The 16554-nt window shown below is 35.3% G+C and overlaps 1 protein-coding gene across 3 annotated transcripts in view; it reads left to right on the top strand.

Moving 5' to 3' along the window:
• Positions 1 to 16554, top strand: part of dync2h1 (dynein cytoplasmic 2 heavy chain 1) — a 97230-nt gene that overhangs the window by 77205 nt on the left and 3471 nt on the right. For all 3 annotated transcript variants that reach the window (XM_058799774.1, XM_058799775.1, XM_058799773.1), the window contains exons 79-86: positions 182 to 292; positions 1356 to 1511; positions 4491 to 4566; positions 4675 to 4892; positions 5030 to 5134; positions 7105 to 7221; positions 9980 to 10189; positions 11167 to 11256. In XM_058799774.1, coding sequence (XP_058655757.1) covers positions 182 to 292; positions 1356 to 1511; positions 4491 to 4566; positions 4675 to 4892; positions 5030 to 5134; positions 7105 to 7221; positions 9980 to 10189; positions 11167 to 11256 — 1083 coding nt within the window. The remainder of the gene's footprint in view (positions 1 to 181; positions 293 to 1355; positions 1512 to 4490; positions 4567 to 4674; positions 4893 to 5029; positions 5135 to 7104; positions 7222 to 9979; positions 10190 to 11166; positions 11257 to 16554) is intronic.

Below are 16554 nucleotides of genomic sequence, written 5' to 3'. Positions count from 1 at the left end.
GTGTTGTGTAGCGCTGCAGATCTGTAATGGGTTTGGAGTCAATCAGATGAGGCTGTGAGAGAATGAAACACGCACACAGGAGGGATTGTTATTGGTTTGATGCTTTGCATTTATTGATTTAATACGTTTTAGTGAGACATCTAATCTGTGTGTGTGTGTGTGTGTGTGTGTGTGTGTGCAGGAGCTCAACAGTATGAAACCCAAAGCCGGCTTCAGACTCTGGTTGACTGCTGAGGTTCATGCGAAGTTCACTCCCATACTGCTCCAGTCCAGCCTGAAGGTCACCTATGAGGTCAGTTTGTGTCAAATATAATGTATTCTCTTTAATGAACAAATATTGATTCTTAAATCCCAAGACTGAACTTTTAATCTATGCTGTTTTTGGTTTATGCATCAAAAAAACTTCATTAAATGTTATTTTTTAGCATTCTTCTTATTCAATAATCACAATGAGCTTTGTGCTTTTTACTTATGATATCAAACAAAGTGGAAGCTTTGAACTGCTGTCAGTTTTATCACAAATTAAAATTGTAATAAAATGAAGATACATTTGAGATGCATCAAGATACATTTGAGATGCAAAATTAAGATATTAATACAGAGAAATGGAAAACTAAAACTAAAACCATGAAAAATGTCTTGAAATAAAACCTGAATGAAAATATAAAAAAGTAAACTTATTTTATTCATTATTTCTCATTTTCATTTACTTCAGCCTGATGTACTAAAATAACTAAAACTTAAACTGAAAAAAAAAAAAAACACATTATATAGACGTTAGAAAAACTAAAACTAAAACACATAAATTACATTTGAAAAATATTAAAATGAAAACAGATAATATATAACATTGGCTGGGAGTTGTATTGCCATTGTGTAGACGTTTGCATTTAGAGAACATATTGATGTATTGTTTCCTTGAATTTTTTTCTTAACATTTTCTTTAATTGGTCTTAAAAAGTCTTAAATTTACCGTCATACAACCTGCAGAAACCCTCTTTAATGTCTTGTAACATTAAATCACTGTAGATGTGAACTGAACATCTCTTCCTCTTTACTACTAGTTACAGCACCAAATAAACATGAATGAACATCAGAAGGTGTTGAAATATATAGTACAAATTACTGAAATGATTCATGTCTCGCGTAATCAAAAATCAGTGTTTTAAATGCAGAAAGACATCAGTAAAGCAGCTTGTAAACAATATGTCACATTAACCTCAGGAAAAACATTCAATGTCCATATAATTGAAAAGCTTGTGGTTTAACATCGATTCGAATTGTGAAATTTATGTCAACAGAGATGCATCTCAGACTGCATGTCCATTAGCCATAATGTGTGTGTGTGTGTTCAGGCTCCTCCAGGCCTCAAGAAGAACCTGAAGCGGACGTATGAGTCCTGGAGCGCAGAGCAGATCAGTAAAGGCGGTCACCTGACTCGAGCTCAGTCGCTCTTCTGTCTGGCCTGGTTCCATGCTGTGTGTCAGGAGAGACGCAACTACATTCCACAGGTACAGACCGGTCACATGACTTCAGACACAGTATAAACTAAGACCATCGCTGGAATTCAGACAGGAGCTCTTGGATCTGTTTGGGCAATTAATTCCGACTCTGAATTAAAATACTGAGCGTCAGGCCTTTGAAGCGATCCATTTAATTAACTGAGGCTTTTGCTTTTCTCTTTCGTAATGTCTCTCGTTCGCTCCATCTGTCTCTCTCTCCTAAAGTGGGCCGGATCTAATAAGCTGTGTAGAAGAAAACTAATTCATAGTGTCTCTTAAAAGGATTTTGTGAAAGAAGCAGGATGTTTCTTGCTCCACAGAAATGGCATTATTTTTATGATTATGACGTCACGTAGGCTCATTAACATATTACCACATAAACACTTATTCAGTATTCAGTGACGTGGTGTGACTGTGAACTGTACATAGAGGTTGGGCAATTAGCGGAGATCGTTTCATGTTCTTAAAGAGACTCTTTGGTGCAAGAGATGTCGGCTAACAATGGACTTCAGTGTGGAAAATGAAATGCTACAGAAGATGTCGATCGTGAGCCTTTTGAAGAAAATGGAAACCAAAGGTTTATAACAGCCATTATAGAAAAACATGGTGTTATTTTCACCAGGGATCTCGACACAATCATCACAGCAGGCGTGCAGATTTCTGTTTGTCCAGGAAACTGTTCAGTAGACTTTACAGGATTTTACTAGTGCTGTCTCAATACCAAAATACATCATATATATCATGTATAATTTTATAATTTTACTCTCTCTCTCTCTCTCTCTCTCTCTCTATATATATATATATATATATATATATATATATATATATATAATAATTTTTTAGTATATATAAATTATATATATAATTTATATGATATATTTAGAATTGTTATAACTTATATTTCTATAATTTATATTGTAAATTCAATATAAAAATTTTATAAATTATAATTGTGTATATATAATTTATAATATATGTATAATTATAAAATATAATAATTATTTGTTTATACATAAATATATATATATATATATATATATATATATATATATATATATATATATATATATAATGATATGATAATTATATATGTGTAAATTATATATATGCATATAAATATACCATTATGTATCACCAAGCATTACCATTTCAGATGTCAGGTGTTTAAAAAGGTTTTCTTTCAAACATTTGCTTAGATGAAATAATGTATGTTGTGAAAAGACTGTGAACAATTTAGAGCTAAAGAAAAGATGAATGACTTCACTGTGCCATGGAAATCATGTCAAGCTTCTGAAAAATGACTCCATATTTAATCATGATTAAAAAAAGACCTCGAGTTTCTATTGCACAGCAGGCTGAATACAGGTGCATCTCAATAAATTAGAATGTTGTGGAAAAGTTCATTTATTTCAGTAATTCAACTCAAATTGTGAAACTTGTGTATTAAATAAATTCAATGCACACAGACTGAAGTAGTTTAAGTCTTTGGTTCTTTTAATTGTGATGATTTTGGCTCACATTTAACAAAAACCCACCAATTCACAACAGTCTCAATCTCAATCTCAACAAATTAGAATACTTCATAAGACCAATAAAAAAAACATTTTTAGTGAATTGTTGGCCTTATGGAAAGTATGTTCATTTACTGTATATGTACTCGATACTTGGTAGGGGCTCCTTTTGCTTTAATTACTGCCTCAATTCGGCGTGGCATGGAGGTGATCAGTTTGTGGCACTGCTGAGGTGGTATGGAAGCCCAGGTTTCTTTGACAGTGGCCTTCAGCTCATCTGCATTTTTTGGTCTCTTGTTTCTCATTTTCCTCTTGACAATACCTCATAGATTCTCTCTGGGGTTCAGGTCTGGTTTGCTGGCCAGTCAAGCACACCAACACCATGGTCATTTAACCAACTTTTGGTGCTTTTGGCAGTGTGTGCAGGAGCCAAATCCTGCTGGAAAATGAAATCAGCATCTTTAAAAAGCTGGTCAGCAGAAGGAAGCATGAAGTGCTCCAAAATTTCTTGCAGTGACTTTGGTTTTCAAAAAACACAATGGACCAACACCAGCAGATGACATCGCACCCCAAATCATCACAAACTGTGGAAACTTAACACTGGACTTCAAGCAACTTGAAGCTATGAGCTTCTCCACCCTTCCTCCAGACTCTAGGACCTTGGTTTCCAAATGAAATACAAAACTTGCTCTCATCTGAAAAGAGGACTTTGGACCACTGGGCAACAGTCCAGTTCTTCTTCTCCTTAGCCCAGGTAAGACGCCTCTGACGTTGTCTGTGGTTTAACAAGAGGAATACGACAACTGTAGCCAAATTCCTCGACACGTCTATGTGTGGTGGCTCTTGATGCCTTGACCCCAGCCTCAGTCCATTCCTTGTGAAGTTCACCCAAATTCTTGAATGGATTTTGCTTGACAATCCTCATAAGGCTGTGGTTCTCTCGGTTGGTTGTGCATCTTTTTCTTCCACACTTTTTCCTTCCACTCAACTTTCTGTTAACATGCTTGGATACAGCACTCTGTGAACAGCCAGCTTCTTTGGCAATGAATGTTTGTGGCTTACCCTCCTTGTGAAGGGTGTCAATGATTGTCTTCTGGGCACCTGTCAGATCAGCAGTCTTCCCCATGATTGTGTAGCCTAGTGAACCAAACTGAGAGACCATTTTGAAGGCTCAGGAAACCTTTGCAGGTGTTTTGAGTTGATTAGCTGATTGGCATGTCACCATATTCTAATTTGTTGAGATAGTGAATTGGTGGGTTTTTGTTAAATGTGAGCCAAAATCATCACAATTAAAAGAACCAAAGACTTCTTCAGTCTGTGTGCACTGAATTTATTTAATACACGAGTTTCACAATTTGAGTTGAATTACAGAAATAAATGAACTTTTCCACGACATTCTAATTTATTGAGATGCATCTGTATATATCAAGTTAAATTGAACTGATGATGATGATGATGTTGTGTTTGTGTTGCACAGGGTTGGACGAAGTTCTACGAGTTCTCTCTGTCAGACCTGAGAGCCGGCTTTGAGATCATTGACCGTCTGTTTGAAGGTGTGTGTGTGTGTGTGTGTGTGTTTATCTTACGATTTTTTTTTTTTGCATGTATTCGCATGTTTAGTTTGAGATCTTACTAGAGTATTTTCCTCATGTGTTTTTCAGGTGGGAAGGTGTTTCAGTGGGAATTCGTGCACGGTCTCCTGGAAAACGCCATCTACGGCGGCCGCATCGATAACGTGTGTGACCTGCGGGTCCTTCGCTCGTACCTGCAGCAGTTCTTTAACGCTCAGCTCCTCACACAGTCACACACACACTCACGAGTCAAGAAAACACACGCTTTCCCGGCGCAGATACACCTGCCCAACTCCTGCAGCATAGCGGTCAGTGTTCATACACATGCTGTCTGTGCTGTATAGTTTACAAGGTTTCAATTCTTCTAATTGTGCGTGCTTTTTGGACTGATACTACCCACAATCCTTTGCACTAGTGGATTAAATTCACCCCTCTGTGTGTGTAGGATTATCGTGTGGTGGTGGACGCTCTTCCTGAAGACGACAGACCCAGTTTCTTCGGCCTGCCTGCAAACATCGAGCGCTCTGCACAGAGAATCATCAGCTCGCAGGTGTGTGTGTGTGTGTTTCTGCAGAGGTCATGAAGGGTCAGAGGTGTTTTGAGAACATTGTGCTGAGCAGGACATTCCTCAACATCAAAGACGTGTATGTGTGTGTGTGTGTGTGAGAGAGAGAGAGAGACTGTTGTTCTTTCCTGTGGGGTGGAGATCATAATGCGCTGACAGACAAAGTACATTCACACCATATTTTCACCATATTTCTGAGGTGACTTTTTACACCCAAGTCCTTTCAGAGACAACTATACACAATTTTTATGACATTATTTATGAACCTTTTTGACTAGTTGGAATCCAGGCAAATGTTCTCAGTCAGATTTTACTTTATTTTAGGGCATGAAGAGTCGACATGTTTCAAAGGTCATAGATGTTTTTCAAAGAACTTGTTCATGTCTATTAGACACATGAAAAATGAACATAGAAATACCAGGTTCCCATTACTTCTCTTTCTTTGCACTGAGCAATTTACTTTCACAAGCCTGTTTACGTTATTTGCAGGACAGCGCAGCTCACTTTCTACTGAACATGCTGTACATTTTTTTTTTTTTTTATTACATTTGTTTGCCTCTCTGTGCCCACATACTCTAATTTGATGCAGCCAAATTCTCAATAAAACTGTTTTCATTGTTATATTTTACTGTTTCTGTTGTCAAGACAACCGAGTTAATATGAAATAGTGACTGAAACAAGACCCATTAAGACTACATAACCAGCTCTCCTTTCCAAGATGTTAATCTGCACAAAAATCTTGATTTATAATCGAGCTGTCGTCAAATGAAATGCGCTCGTGCGGCAGTACCGGCGAGTCTCAGAAACTAAATTTGTCCAATTTTGTGTTATGTATTATTGCTAGGCGCTTTTTTGAAAAAAGTTTGTGAATCTAGCAACAAAGTCGCTAAGTTGGCAACACTGTTCTCCATTTCTCCAACTACAGGCCAGGCTACAGGTCAAACAGGAAATGTGCACTGCGTTAATCGTGCGTTAATAAAATTAGTGCCGTTTAAAATGAATTTGCGTTAACTTTTGACAGCCCTACTTTATTGGTAAGGATATTTTCTAGTAGATTTGTATTTATTGAAGCAAACAGCAGTATTTGCGAGGCAGCGGATAAGTTTAGCTAAATTTAGGTTAACAATTCATAATAACTCAGTTCATTTTCCTTCTATTTTTATGGGTTTCAGTATTTAAAAAACAAATCTAAAATTAAATTAAAAAAAATTTATAATTCTGATAAAAATTTGATATTTTGATATTTTGCCTTGCTAAAATGATTAAAAATAAAACTGAAATGTGTAAATGAAATGCAGCAACTTTGCCGATTTTTATGTGATTACATGCAAAAAAAAGATGGCTAATGACAATTCAGGATGCAAATATAAAACATTATGTCACATGATAACATTGTAACATCTTTAGGTTAGGTGGCTCAAGCTGAGTTACTAACAATGTTAATTGTGGTTTTATGCTTGTGAAATAATTACAGATATTTTTTTTTATGCTTGTGATGATTGACTGTGCAGAACTCACCACCATAATGCTGTGTGTTCAGAGCTGTTGCTAGTGCGTCGCTATGCAGATTTTTGGCTGCATGAATATCCTGTTTTTACTGAATGAAATACGTGAATCACCCTCATTCAGCTCACTGTCGCTCTCTTGACTTCACACACACACACTCTCTCTCTTTGTGTGTTCAGAGCGTTACGCTGCACTCCTATTTGTCACTGTCAGGTTTAGACTGATCTTTGCCACACTCACACACACACACACACACACACACAGTGAGACTGTGTGTGTGCGTTTAGCTCTTGTAATGAGACCAATTTATCATGTGTAAGAGTGGCCTGCACCTTCCTTGCGGTTTGCCCCAATCACAGAGAGATGGAGGATAGTGTACGGTGAGATGTACTGCGCTCACCTCAGCTGTGTGTGTGTGTGTGTGTGTGTGTGTGTGTGTGTGTGTGCAGGTGATCTCTCAGTTGAGGATTCTGAGCAGGTCTGTAGCAGCCGGCTCCAAATTCGACAGAGAGATCTGGTCTAACGCTCTCTCACCTGTGCTCAACCTGTGGAAACGTCTCAACCAGGTAACTCATCGGCATTTTAGTGTCATAACATAATTATTATAATTTTATATATACAGGGTTTCATATAAGTTTTTCAGCCTGGTTCTCATAAGAGCACCTGGGGATTTGGCTTGGTCCTCACACTGCACATAGTGTGACCCAGTAAATATACTGTAACTATAAAAAAAGCAATTAATAATAGTGATAATAATATTATTGCACTTTATTTAGTTCGTTTTTTTTATTTTTATGAAATAATAAAGAAAATAATAATGTGTGATAATACCATTATATTTTAAAATAAAAAGGGAGTACTAAATACAAATCAGGGCTCTAGACTCATTCTTCCCACTGGTCGCTCTCTTGTGATTAACTTTCTCAGTTGGTTGCACGAGCACATAATTTGGTCGCTATTTTTTATTTATTTTTGCTACAACATGGGATTAATCAGTGCATGCTGATGAACTTTTATCATAGTTTATAGTTATATGGTAACAAGTGTTCAACATTTAACCCATTCTTTTTCATCTGTATTATTTGTGATTTGAATTTTGCGGTGTTATAAGCTGAGCTTTGTGAATTGGTGATCTTGGTGTCACATTTTGCAAGAAAAGATAATTGTTTTGCTTATATCTATACACCTTTCACTTTTTAAGACTAAAACAAAAGATGGATTCATTGTTATTCTTAATTAAAAAGCACAACAATAAAACAGTAGGCTATAATGACAAACTAGCTTACATAACGTTAATTAACAAAAACGAATAAGATGAGGCATGGCATACACCACATGCTATTTTATATACCGACTAATAAATTATAGAATGCTAGCAAACACTGAGGAATCAAATAAAAAACATAAAAATTAGCAAAGCCTCCATAGCGTAACGTGAGGTAAACAGCAAAGATAACAAGCTTTTTAAAAAGAAAACTAAACTGGCTGTCAGTAACAGGACTTGCATGTTTTTTTCCCCACAAGAATACCAACATGTTCACATTCTCTGGTTTAAGAATCGGTCTTTTATTTTACTTTAGTGTGAAAACCAAATCCTCCGTCCGCCATCGTTTCCTCTATATTCGTGTCATTTTTGCTGACGCGGCGAGTATAAACCAGGCTCTGCACCTGAAGCGCTCGCACTGAAAGCACCTCTGTCACTCTCTTCACATAATCAGAGAACTCTGCAACGCTCGCTGTATGAAGCAGACGCTTTAGAGCAGCGTAGACCATGCACTCACACAAATGCGACCACGTCAAATTTGAACTTGCACATTCTCAAAAAATTGTCGCAAATGGTCATTTTAGTCGCAGTCTAGAGCCCTGCAAATACAATTATTTTATAGTAAACTTAAAAATAAAATGCTAATATTTACTTTTTTCTTTAAATTTTAATTTTCATAATTTCCAAATTTAAGCTTTTATTTTGGCGGGTTGCCAGCAAGTAAATCTAAAAATCTATGCGCTGCCAGGTTTAGCGTTGCCGAGTGAGTGAAGCACGTCAGTGAATGAAATGTCAAAGTTTTGCATTGTGCTTTGAAAATGGCAGTGAATAGCCTAGATTTATGCTTTCAGTGTGAATAGAAATCTTATACATTAAAGTTTGTCGATCTAAAATGGTAATTGTGCATTAACAGCTGTCAACCATGTCGGTACGCAAATGAGCCTTCTGAACTTATTTACACATTGCATTTTTTATTTTGGTCGCACATGCGCAACTGTGTACAACTTATGTGCACCCCTGTATATATTTTTCATATAATAAAATTTTATAAATATTTTATACTATATAATATATTTATATATATATATATATTTTTTTTTTTCCAATAAGTCCATGTATAATGTTTTAATGTTTTTGTATTATTATTATTTTATTATAATTATTTAGAATAATTGTTTTAATAATGTTTTTAATTAATAATTATTATTTATTGTTTATAATAATTGCTTATTGTTTAAATAATATTGCTAATTAAATTTAAAAATTATGGTAATTCATCATTTATTTTCCTTCTATTTTTGTAGTGTTGTTATTGTAAAGTAAAACTGTTAAAAATGGATTTCAGTAGTTTAAATAAATCTGAAAAAAAAAAATATTATTTTAAAATTAGAAATGTTGCCTTATCAACTAACTGCAATAAATAAGTTTACATTGAAGTATTAAAATATATATATTTATTAATATATAAATATAAATAAAAAAATATTAAAAGTAAATAGAAAAATAAAAAACTAAAACTAATAACAATGACAAAAGCACATAAAATTACAAAAAAAAATTAAATAAGAGTGAAAAAAATCTAAAAAATAACTCAATCAAAATATCAATAAATACTATAATAGTATATAAATGCTGTTTCTTTGACCCTTACAATTAAAAGGGCTGTTTTTTTGCTAATGTACCTACAGTATACTGTAAGATGTCTATCTAAAAGCCCCTTCGCATGTGAAATGAATAACAACACATTTCTGTGAGTTTTCTGTCAATTCGGTCTTGTCTTTTCACTGCTCATCCTTCAATAACAGCCTTTTGTGACAGAGTCATAAAACAACCCGAGCTGAAATATGCCACTCAAAATGTTTTAGGCATCATGAAAACTCACAAACACAATTTTATCTCCCGAAAGACAGATATAAAGTGATGTTTCACTCCTGGAAATTGCATAAAAACAGACAATCAGATATTCGCCACCTGTTTTGTGTGCAATAAGCATTAAACAGTGTGTGGGCGTATCCTTTAGGCTGAGTCTAGGTTTTGATTGGCTCTTGCCTCTTTCTCAGGGTTCCGCATTGATCCATCAGAAGGTGGCTCCGCCCAGCGAGGGCGTCGGCTCTCCCGTTCTCTCATTCATCCAGCTGGAGCAGTTTAATGCGGTGCGATTGGTCCAGAGCATTCACCAATCGCTGGCCTCGCTCAGTAAGGTCATCAGAGGGACGTCCCTCCTGACCGCTGACGTACACAAACTGGCCACTGCGCTTCTGAACCAGGAGGTAAGAGTGCACCTGCTTGATTAATTAAACAATACAGTATGAGAGGCTGGGCTAAATGACGTTATATATTGATTACACCGTATCATATTTGCTGAATGAAATGCAAAATTTGTTTCTTATTTTGTGATGCTGATTCCAAAATAGTGGAAAAATAAAAATTTCGAGCATGTCACTTTCGGTGAGATTCTCGGCCCATTTTCTCATGTATGACATTATTTTATGCCTAATCTTGAATTCAAATGTAGAAATTTTATTCTGTGTTCTTGGTTTTTTATTACATCTCTTTGGTTTTTATTAATTTTCATTTCAGTAAATATATTTTTAGCGATAACAACGCTGGTTCATGACATCTTGTAGGTAAAGACACATGAAACGGTATTGCATTAAATAAAAATAAAAAGATGTTACAAAATTATATATATAATATAATATATATATTCCGTTTTCATTTTAGTAATTTTGTTGTTTGTTCTTGTCTTTTTATGTTTATTTGTTTATTAATTTGATTTCAGTTTCAGACCATTTCAATTTTTTATATTTTATTACATTTTTATATATATATTATTTATTTAATTTTAATTTTTAGTTTTCATTTTAGTTAACAGTAACAACACTGGTTCTTGACATCTTGTGGGAAAAGACACATATGGAACAGTGTTTTATTGTATTAAATTAAGAAAAGATGTTGCAAAATACAACTGGTTAGTGGGGGGGGAAATAGAAATTGAAATGAAATGAAAAATAAAAAAAATGGTTCAAGTTTTAGTAATTCTGTTGTGTTTTTGTAATTTTTTATTCTTTTTTAAATGTATTCTTATTTTGTGGGAACAAAAACTGATGGAAAGTTTTATTGATTTTTTTTAATTGATTTTTTACTCAGTATCATAAAATTAAGCAATATTAGGCCTTTTTGCAAATCAGCAGCTATTTGTTTTTGGGATAAAGGCAATGTAATCGTTTGTTTCTGTGTCTCTCAGTGTCCGTTGAGTTGGCAGAATAAATGGGAAGGCCCTGAGGACCCGATGCAGTATTTGCGAGCCGTCGTGTCCCGAGCGCTCGCGATTCAGGTAAACAAATTGCTGCTGTTGTTCCAGAGGTCCTGCAATGTGTTTGACCTCCTCCAGGTGTTCTTGAGTTTGTTTAGCCGTGTCTATGGGAGCGTTATGATCCTAGAATGCGGGAATGCCTCGAAGGAGCCGTGTTTGTTCAGGATGCACCTGGCCTTATAAATTGCTTGCATATTTTCCTGCTGTAATAGGGCCATGCAGAGCGATCATCTGACCTAATGAGTCTCTGGAGACGTTTGCCCGCACCGCCACGGGTCTCCCATCAGGCTCAGCAGACGCCGCGTGTGTCGAGGTGTCTCTGGTTGTTTTCCAAGCGTAAAGCCGTCGGAATGTAGGCCGCAGTGACTCATCTGATTATATGAGGGTTTTTCTGTGCTTTTATGCGCTTTACTCTCTTTTGTGCTTTGGCTTCGGATAAAAGCGCTTTGTGAATAGCAGCCCTGCCGTAAATTCCAGCTCTGTGAAGCTCATGACGTACCGTTTCTGATAACACCGGCTCACAGCACTCCGATGCCCGTATTGCACAATGTGGTTTGGTGATTGAACAGCTATGAAGCATATATATATATATATATATATATATATCGGCCTAGCATGTGGATATAAAGGTTAAAAAAAAAACAGTAATTATCAAACAAATTCAGTGGTTTGGGAAATGACAAATTATATATGCGTAAAATATATCATTAATGTTAGTAATCACTAGGCAAATCACTTAAAAACAAGATTATTAAATGAAGTTGGTGGTTTTGGACATGTCAGATTATATATAAATTAAATATGTTTATATATAATATAAAATGTGTCTTGTCCAAAGCCACTTATATTTATTTTACCTTTATATCACTTGACAAATCACATAAAAAACAAGATCATAAAATAAATAAATAATAATAATAATAATAATAGATATTATTCTTTATTTTATTTACTTATTACTCCTTTACTGGTTTATTTTACTTACATTTTTTACATTTATATTGCTAGGCAAGTTAGTAGTTTTGAACATGATACATTTTATTTATAGATAGATTGTGGACCAAATGTCCCCACAAGGATAGTAAAACCTGACATTTTTGACATTGTGTTGGTCCCCACGCGGGATAAAATATAAAAAAATAGTAAATGATATTTATCTGAAAGTGTAAGAATGCAAACAGGTTTTCTGTAAGGGGTAGGTTTAGGGTTAGGGGATAGAAAATATTGTTTGGTCAATATAAAAGAAATAGAAGTCTATGCAAAGTCTCCACAATTCACAGAAATGAATTGTGTGTGTGTGTGTTTAAATTATTTATTTATATATTATTTAATATTGATATTATTTGTCATGTCCAAAGCCACTGCCTTGCCTAGTTGCCTTTTATTTTATCTTTATATCACTTGGCAAATCACTTAAAAGCAAGATAATCAAGTAAATAATAATATTTGCTATAGTGCTCTTTAGATTGATCATAATCATTCCCTATATTAGTTATATAGTGATAGATAGATAGATAGATAGATAGATAGATAGATAGATAGATAGATAGATAGATAGACTCACATGCACTTGATACACTGACCTTGAGTGCAGGAAGGAGGAGGAGCTACGTGGCGTAAATATTAAAGACATCAGACAAGGACTCATGAATAATTCATGAGCGCAGCAGCATCACCTGAGGGAGAGTTCATTACAGCTGAACACACACACAAACAGCAGCGTGTGTATTATCATGTACATTAATCACACGACTGACTTGTGTAATATTGTGATGGTGTGTGTATATGTGATTATGGGAATCTGTTTGTTTAGAGAAAGTCCAGCCTGCTGTAAACACTAAAGCAGTGAATGTGAGCGGGTGTGTTCAGTGTTTGTCATCTGCTGATGTGTGTATATAGAACTGTGGGAGCGAGACTTTTAGATAGATCATCGTTCTATGCATGTGAGAATCTCCCAAACATGTCTGGGTAATATTTATTACCTTCTGATGTGGGGCTGAAATAGGAATATATATTTTGCATAAGGAAAATGAAGTCTGTTTCAGAAACATTAGATTTGTGACTATTTTCATTTCACATTTTCACCTCAAAATTCTCATTACTAAGTGCAGATCTTTTTGCTGTTAAATAATAATGCATAACAGCAGTAGTGGTGAAATATAATATTGTAATTTTATAAATTTAAAGCAATAACAATAATTAGATTTTCTTCTTGGTTTTATACGATAACAGAAATGTTTTTATTTTATACATTTAAAATGATAATGATTATAATTATTTGTATTATATATTGTTAGTAGTAGTATTAATAAAATAATTTAAATAATAATAAAATAAAATGTACAGGCCTACTTCATGATAGCATTTGCAGTATTTTCTTTAAAAGGGTATTTTTCTGATTTAAAAATATTTTATTACAATATTTTACTATAATATAGTAGAAAATTAACTGTATTCCATGTATTATTATGTATTACTGTATTGTTATGAATGTAAGAATAATGAGAATTATAAAAAAAGATCTCATATGATAGCCTGCATATTTTTGATGCAGAATATATATATATATATATATATATACAGATGCATCTCAATAAATTATAATGTTGTGGAAAAGTTCATTTATTTCAGTAATTGAACTCAAATTGTGAAACTCGTGTATTAAATAAATTCAGTGCACACAGACTGAAGTAGTTTAAGTCTTTGATTCTTTTAATTGTGATGATTTTGGCTCACATCTAACAAAAACCTCAAAGGTTTCCTGAGCCTTCAAAATGGTCTCAGTTTGGTTCACTAGGCTACACAATCATGGGGAAGACTGCTGATCTGACAGTTGTCCAGAAGACAATCATTGACACCCTTCACAAGGAGGGTAAGCCACAAACATTCATTGCCAAAGAAGCTGACTGTTCACAGAGTGCTGTATCCAAGCATGTTAACAGAAAGTTGAGTGGAAGGAAAAAGTGTGGAAGAAAAAGATGCACAACCAACCGAGAGAACCACAGCCTTATGAGGATTGTCAAGCAAAATCCATTCAAGAATTTGGGTGAACTTCACAAGGAATGGACTGAGGCTGGGGTCAAGGCATCAAGAGCCACCACACACAGACGTGTCGAGGAATTTGGCTACAGTTGTCGTATTCCTCTTGTTAAGCCACTCCTGAACCACAGACAACGTCAGAGGCGTCTTACCTGGGCTAAGGAGAAGAAGAACTGGACTGTTGCCCAGTGGTCCAAAGTCCTCTTTTCAGATGAGAGCAAGTTGTGTATTTCATTTGGAAACCAAGGTCCTAGAGTCTGGAGGAAGGGTGGAGAAGCTCATAGCTTCAAGTTGCATACCATACCACCTCAGCAGTGCCACAAACTGATCACCTCCATGCCACGCCGAATTGAGGCAGTAATTAAAGCAAAAGGAGCCCCTACCAAGTATCGAGTACATATACAGTAAATGAACATACTTTCCAGAAGGCCAACAATTCACTAAAAATGTTTTTTTTATTGGTCTTATGAAGTATTCTAATTTGTTGAGATTGAGACTGTTGTGAATTGGTGGGTTTTTGTTAAATGTGAGCCAAAATCATCACAATTAAAAGAACCAAAGACTTCTTCAGTCTGTGTGCATTGAATTTATTTAATACACGAGTTTCACAATTTGAGTTGAATTACTGAAATAAATGAACTTTTCCACAACATTCTAATTTATTGAGATGCACCTGTATATATATATATATATATATATATATATATATATATATATATATATGTATATGTATATATATATATATATATATATATAAAACGTTCTTTATAGCGGAAAAAAAGTTCTTATGTTTTATTTATATGTTAAATATGTATAACATATAAATAAAACATAAGAACTTTTTTCCGCTATAAAGAACGTTTTAATGCAATAGAAAGTTTCAACTTATTCAGCTATCACTTACATAAAAGCACCAGGTTTTTACATTTTTTTTATTTACCATGGAATTATCATGGTTTTGCATTAACAATAGAAATACCTTTGAATTACTGAAATAAACTAACTTTTCCACAACATTCTAATTTATTGAGATGCACCTGTATGTATATGTGTATATGTGTGTGTATACATATATATAAGTAGTATCTTTTGATTTTGTGGTGAAGTGACCTGGACATGTTTTGGTGAAGTTCACTGCTCTGAGGTGTCCAGTCAGAGTCCGAGACGAGAGCTGGAAATGAGCCGCCGCGTCCACAAAACACCTGTCACGTGTGTCCGATCCGTCCGCCGCTGCTGATCTGAGTTAGTTTGACTGTAATTAGTCCTGCGGAGCGAGCCGATAGAAACACTCCTCGTGATGAATGTGTTTCTCCAGCTGGGCTGATGATGATGATGATGATGATGATGATTTGAGCTGCTCCCTCAGGCACTGCACTGAACCAAATCTCCCCGTAAACCAATGAAGGAGCAAGGTTGAGTGAACTTGAGAGGGAGAATTTAGGTGAAGGAGCATCAAGAGCTTTACAATATTGAAGCAATTCTGAGTTCAGACATCCTCCACAGGTCTGAAAGTCTTGCAGTAGCAAAAACAACATTTTAAGAGTCCGAAACGAAAACTAAATTATGAAACCTTGAATAAAATTTTAAGTGGGCCTTAAAGGGATAGTTCACCCAAAAATGAAAATTCTGTCATCATTTACTCACCCTCAAGTAGTTCCACACCTGTATGAATTTCTTTGTTCTGCCGAACACAAAGGAAGATATTTTGAAGAAAGTTTGTAACCAGGCTGTTTTGGGGCACCATTGACTACCATAGTAGGGGGAAAAAATACTATGGAAGTCAATGGTGCCCCAGGACTGCTCTGTTTCCCACATTCTACAGAATATCTTCCTTTGTGTTCGGCAGAACAAAGATATTCATACAGGTTTGGAACTACTTAAGGGTGAGTAAATGATGACAGAATTTTCATTTTTGGGTGAACTATCCCTTTAAGGGTCAAATATGGTTCCTAAAATGATTATAAAGCAGGTTTGTAGACACACAAACTGACAAAAAATGAAGGTCATGGAGGTCCGTGTGTCGAAACTCCCCCGAGATGCACTGTAATGGACCTCGGGACGGATTCCTCATGTGCGCTCCTCTAACAGATAATTGAATCTTATCCGTCAGCGCTATTATGAAGTCCACCTGCTCCAGTGAGTCGAATTTCCACAGCAGCAGCTGTTTACAGAGATCTGTGAAATCTGTAAATGTGACCCGTCTATTCCCGATGAACAGATCTGAGCACAACACACACCTGCAGAAACACTCCGACTCTAATAAACAGGAAGTCGAGCATG

Source organism: Onychostoma macrolepis, chromosome 15 (genome assembly GCF_012432095.1).
Source record: "Onychostoma macrolepis isolate SWU-2019 chromosome 15, ASM1243209v1, whole genome shotgun sequence".
NCBI lineage: Eukaryota > Metazoa > Chordata > Actinopteri > Cypriniformes > Cyprinidae > Onychostoma > Onychostoma macrolepis.
The sequence above is the reverse complement of the archived record's forward strand: the minus strand, read 5'-3'. Positions and strand labels throughout refer to the sequence as shown.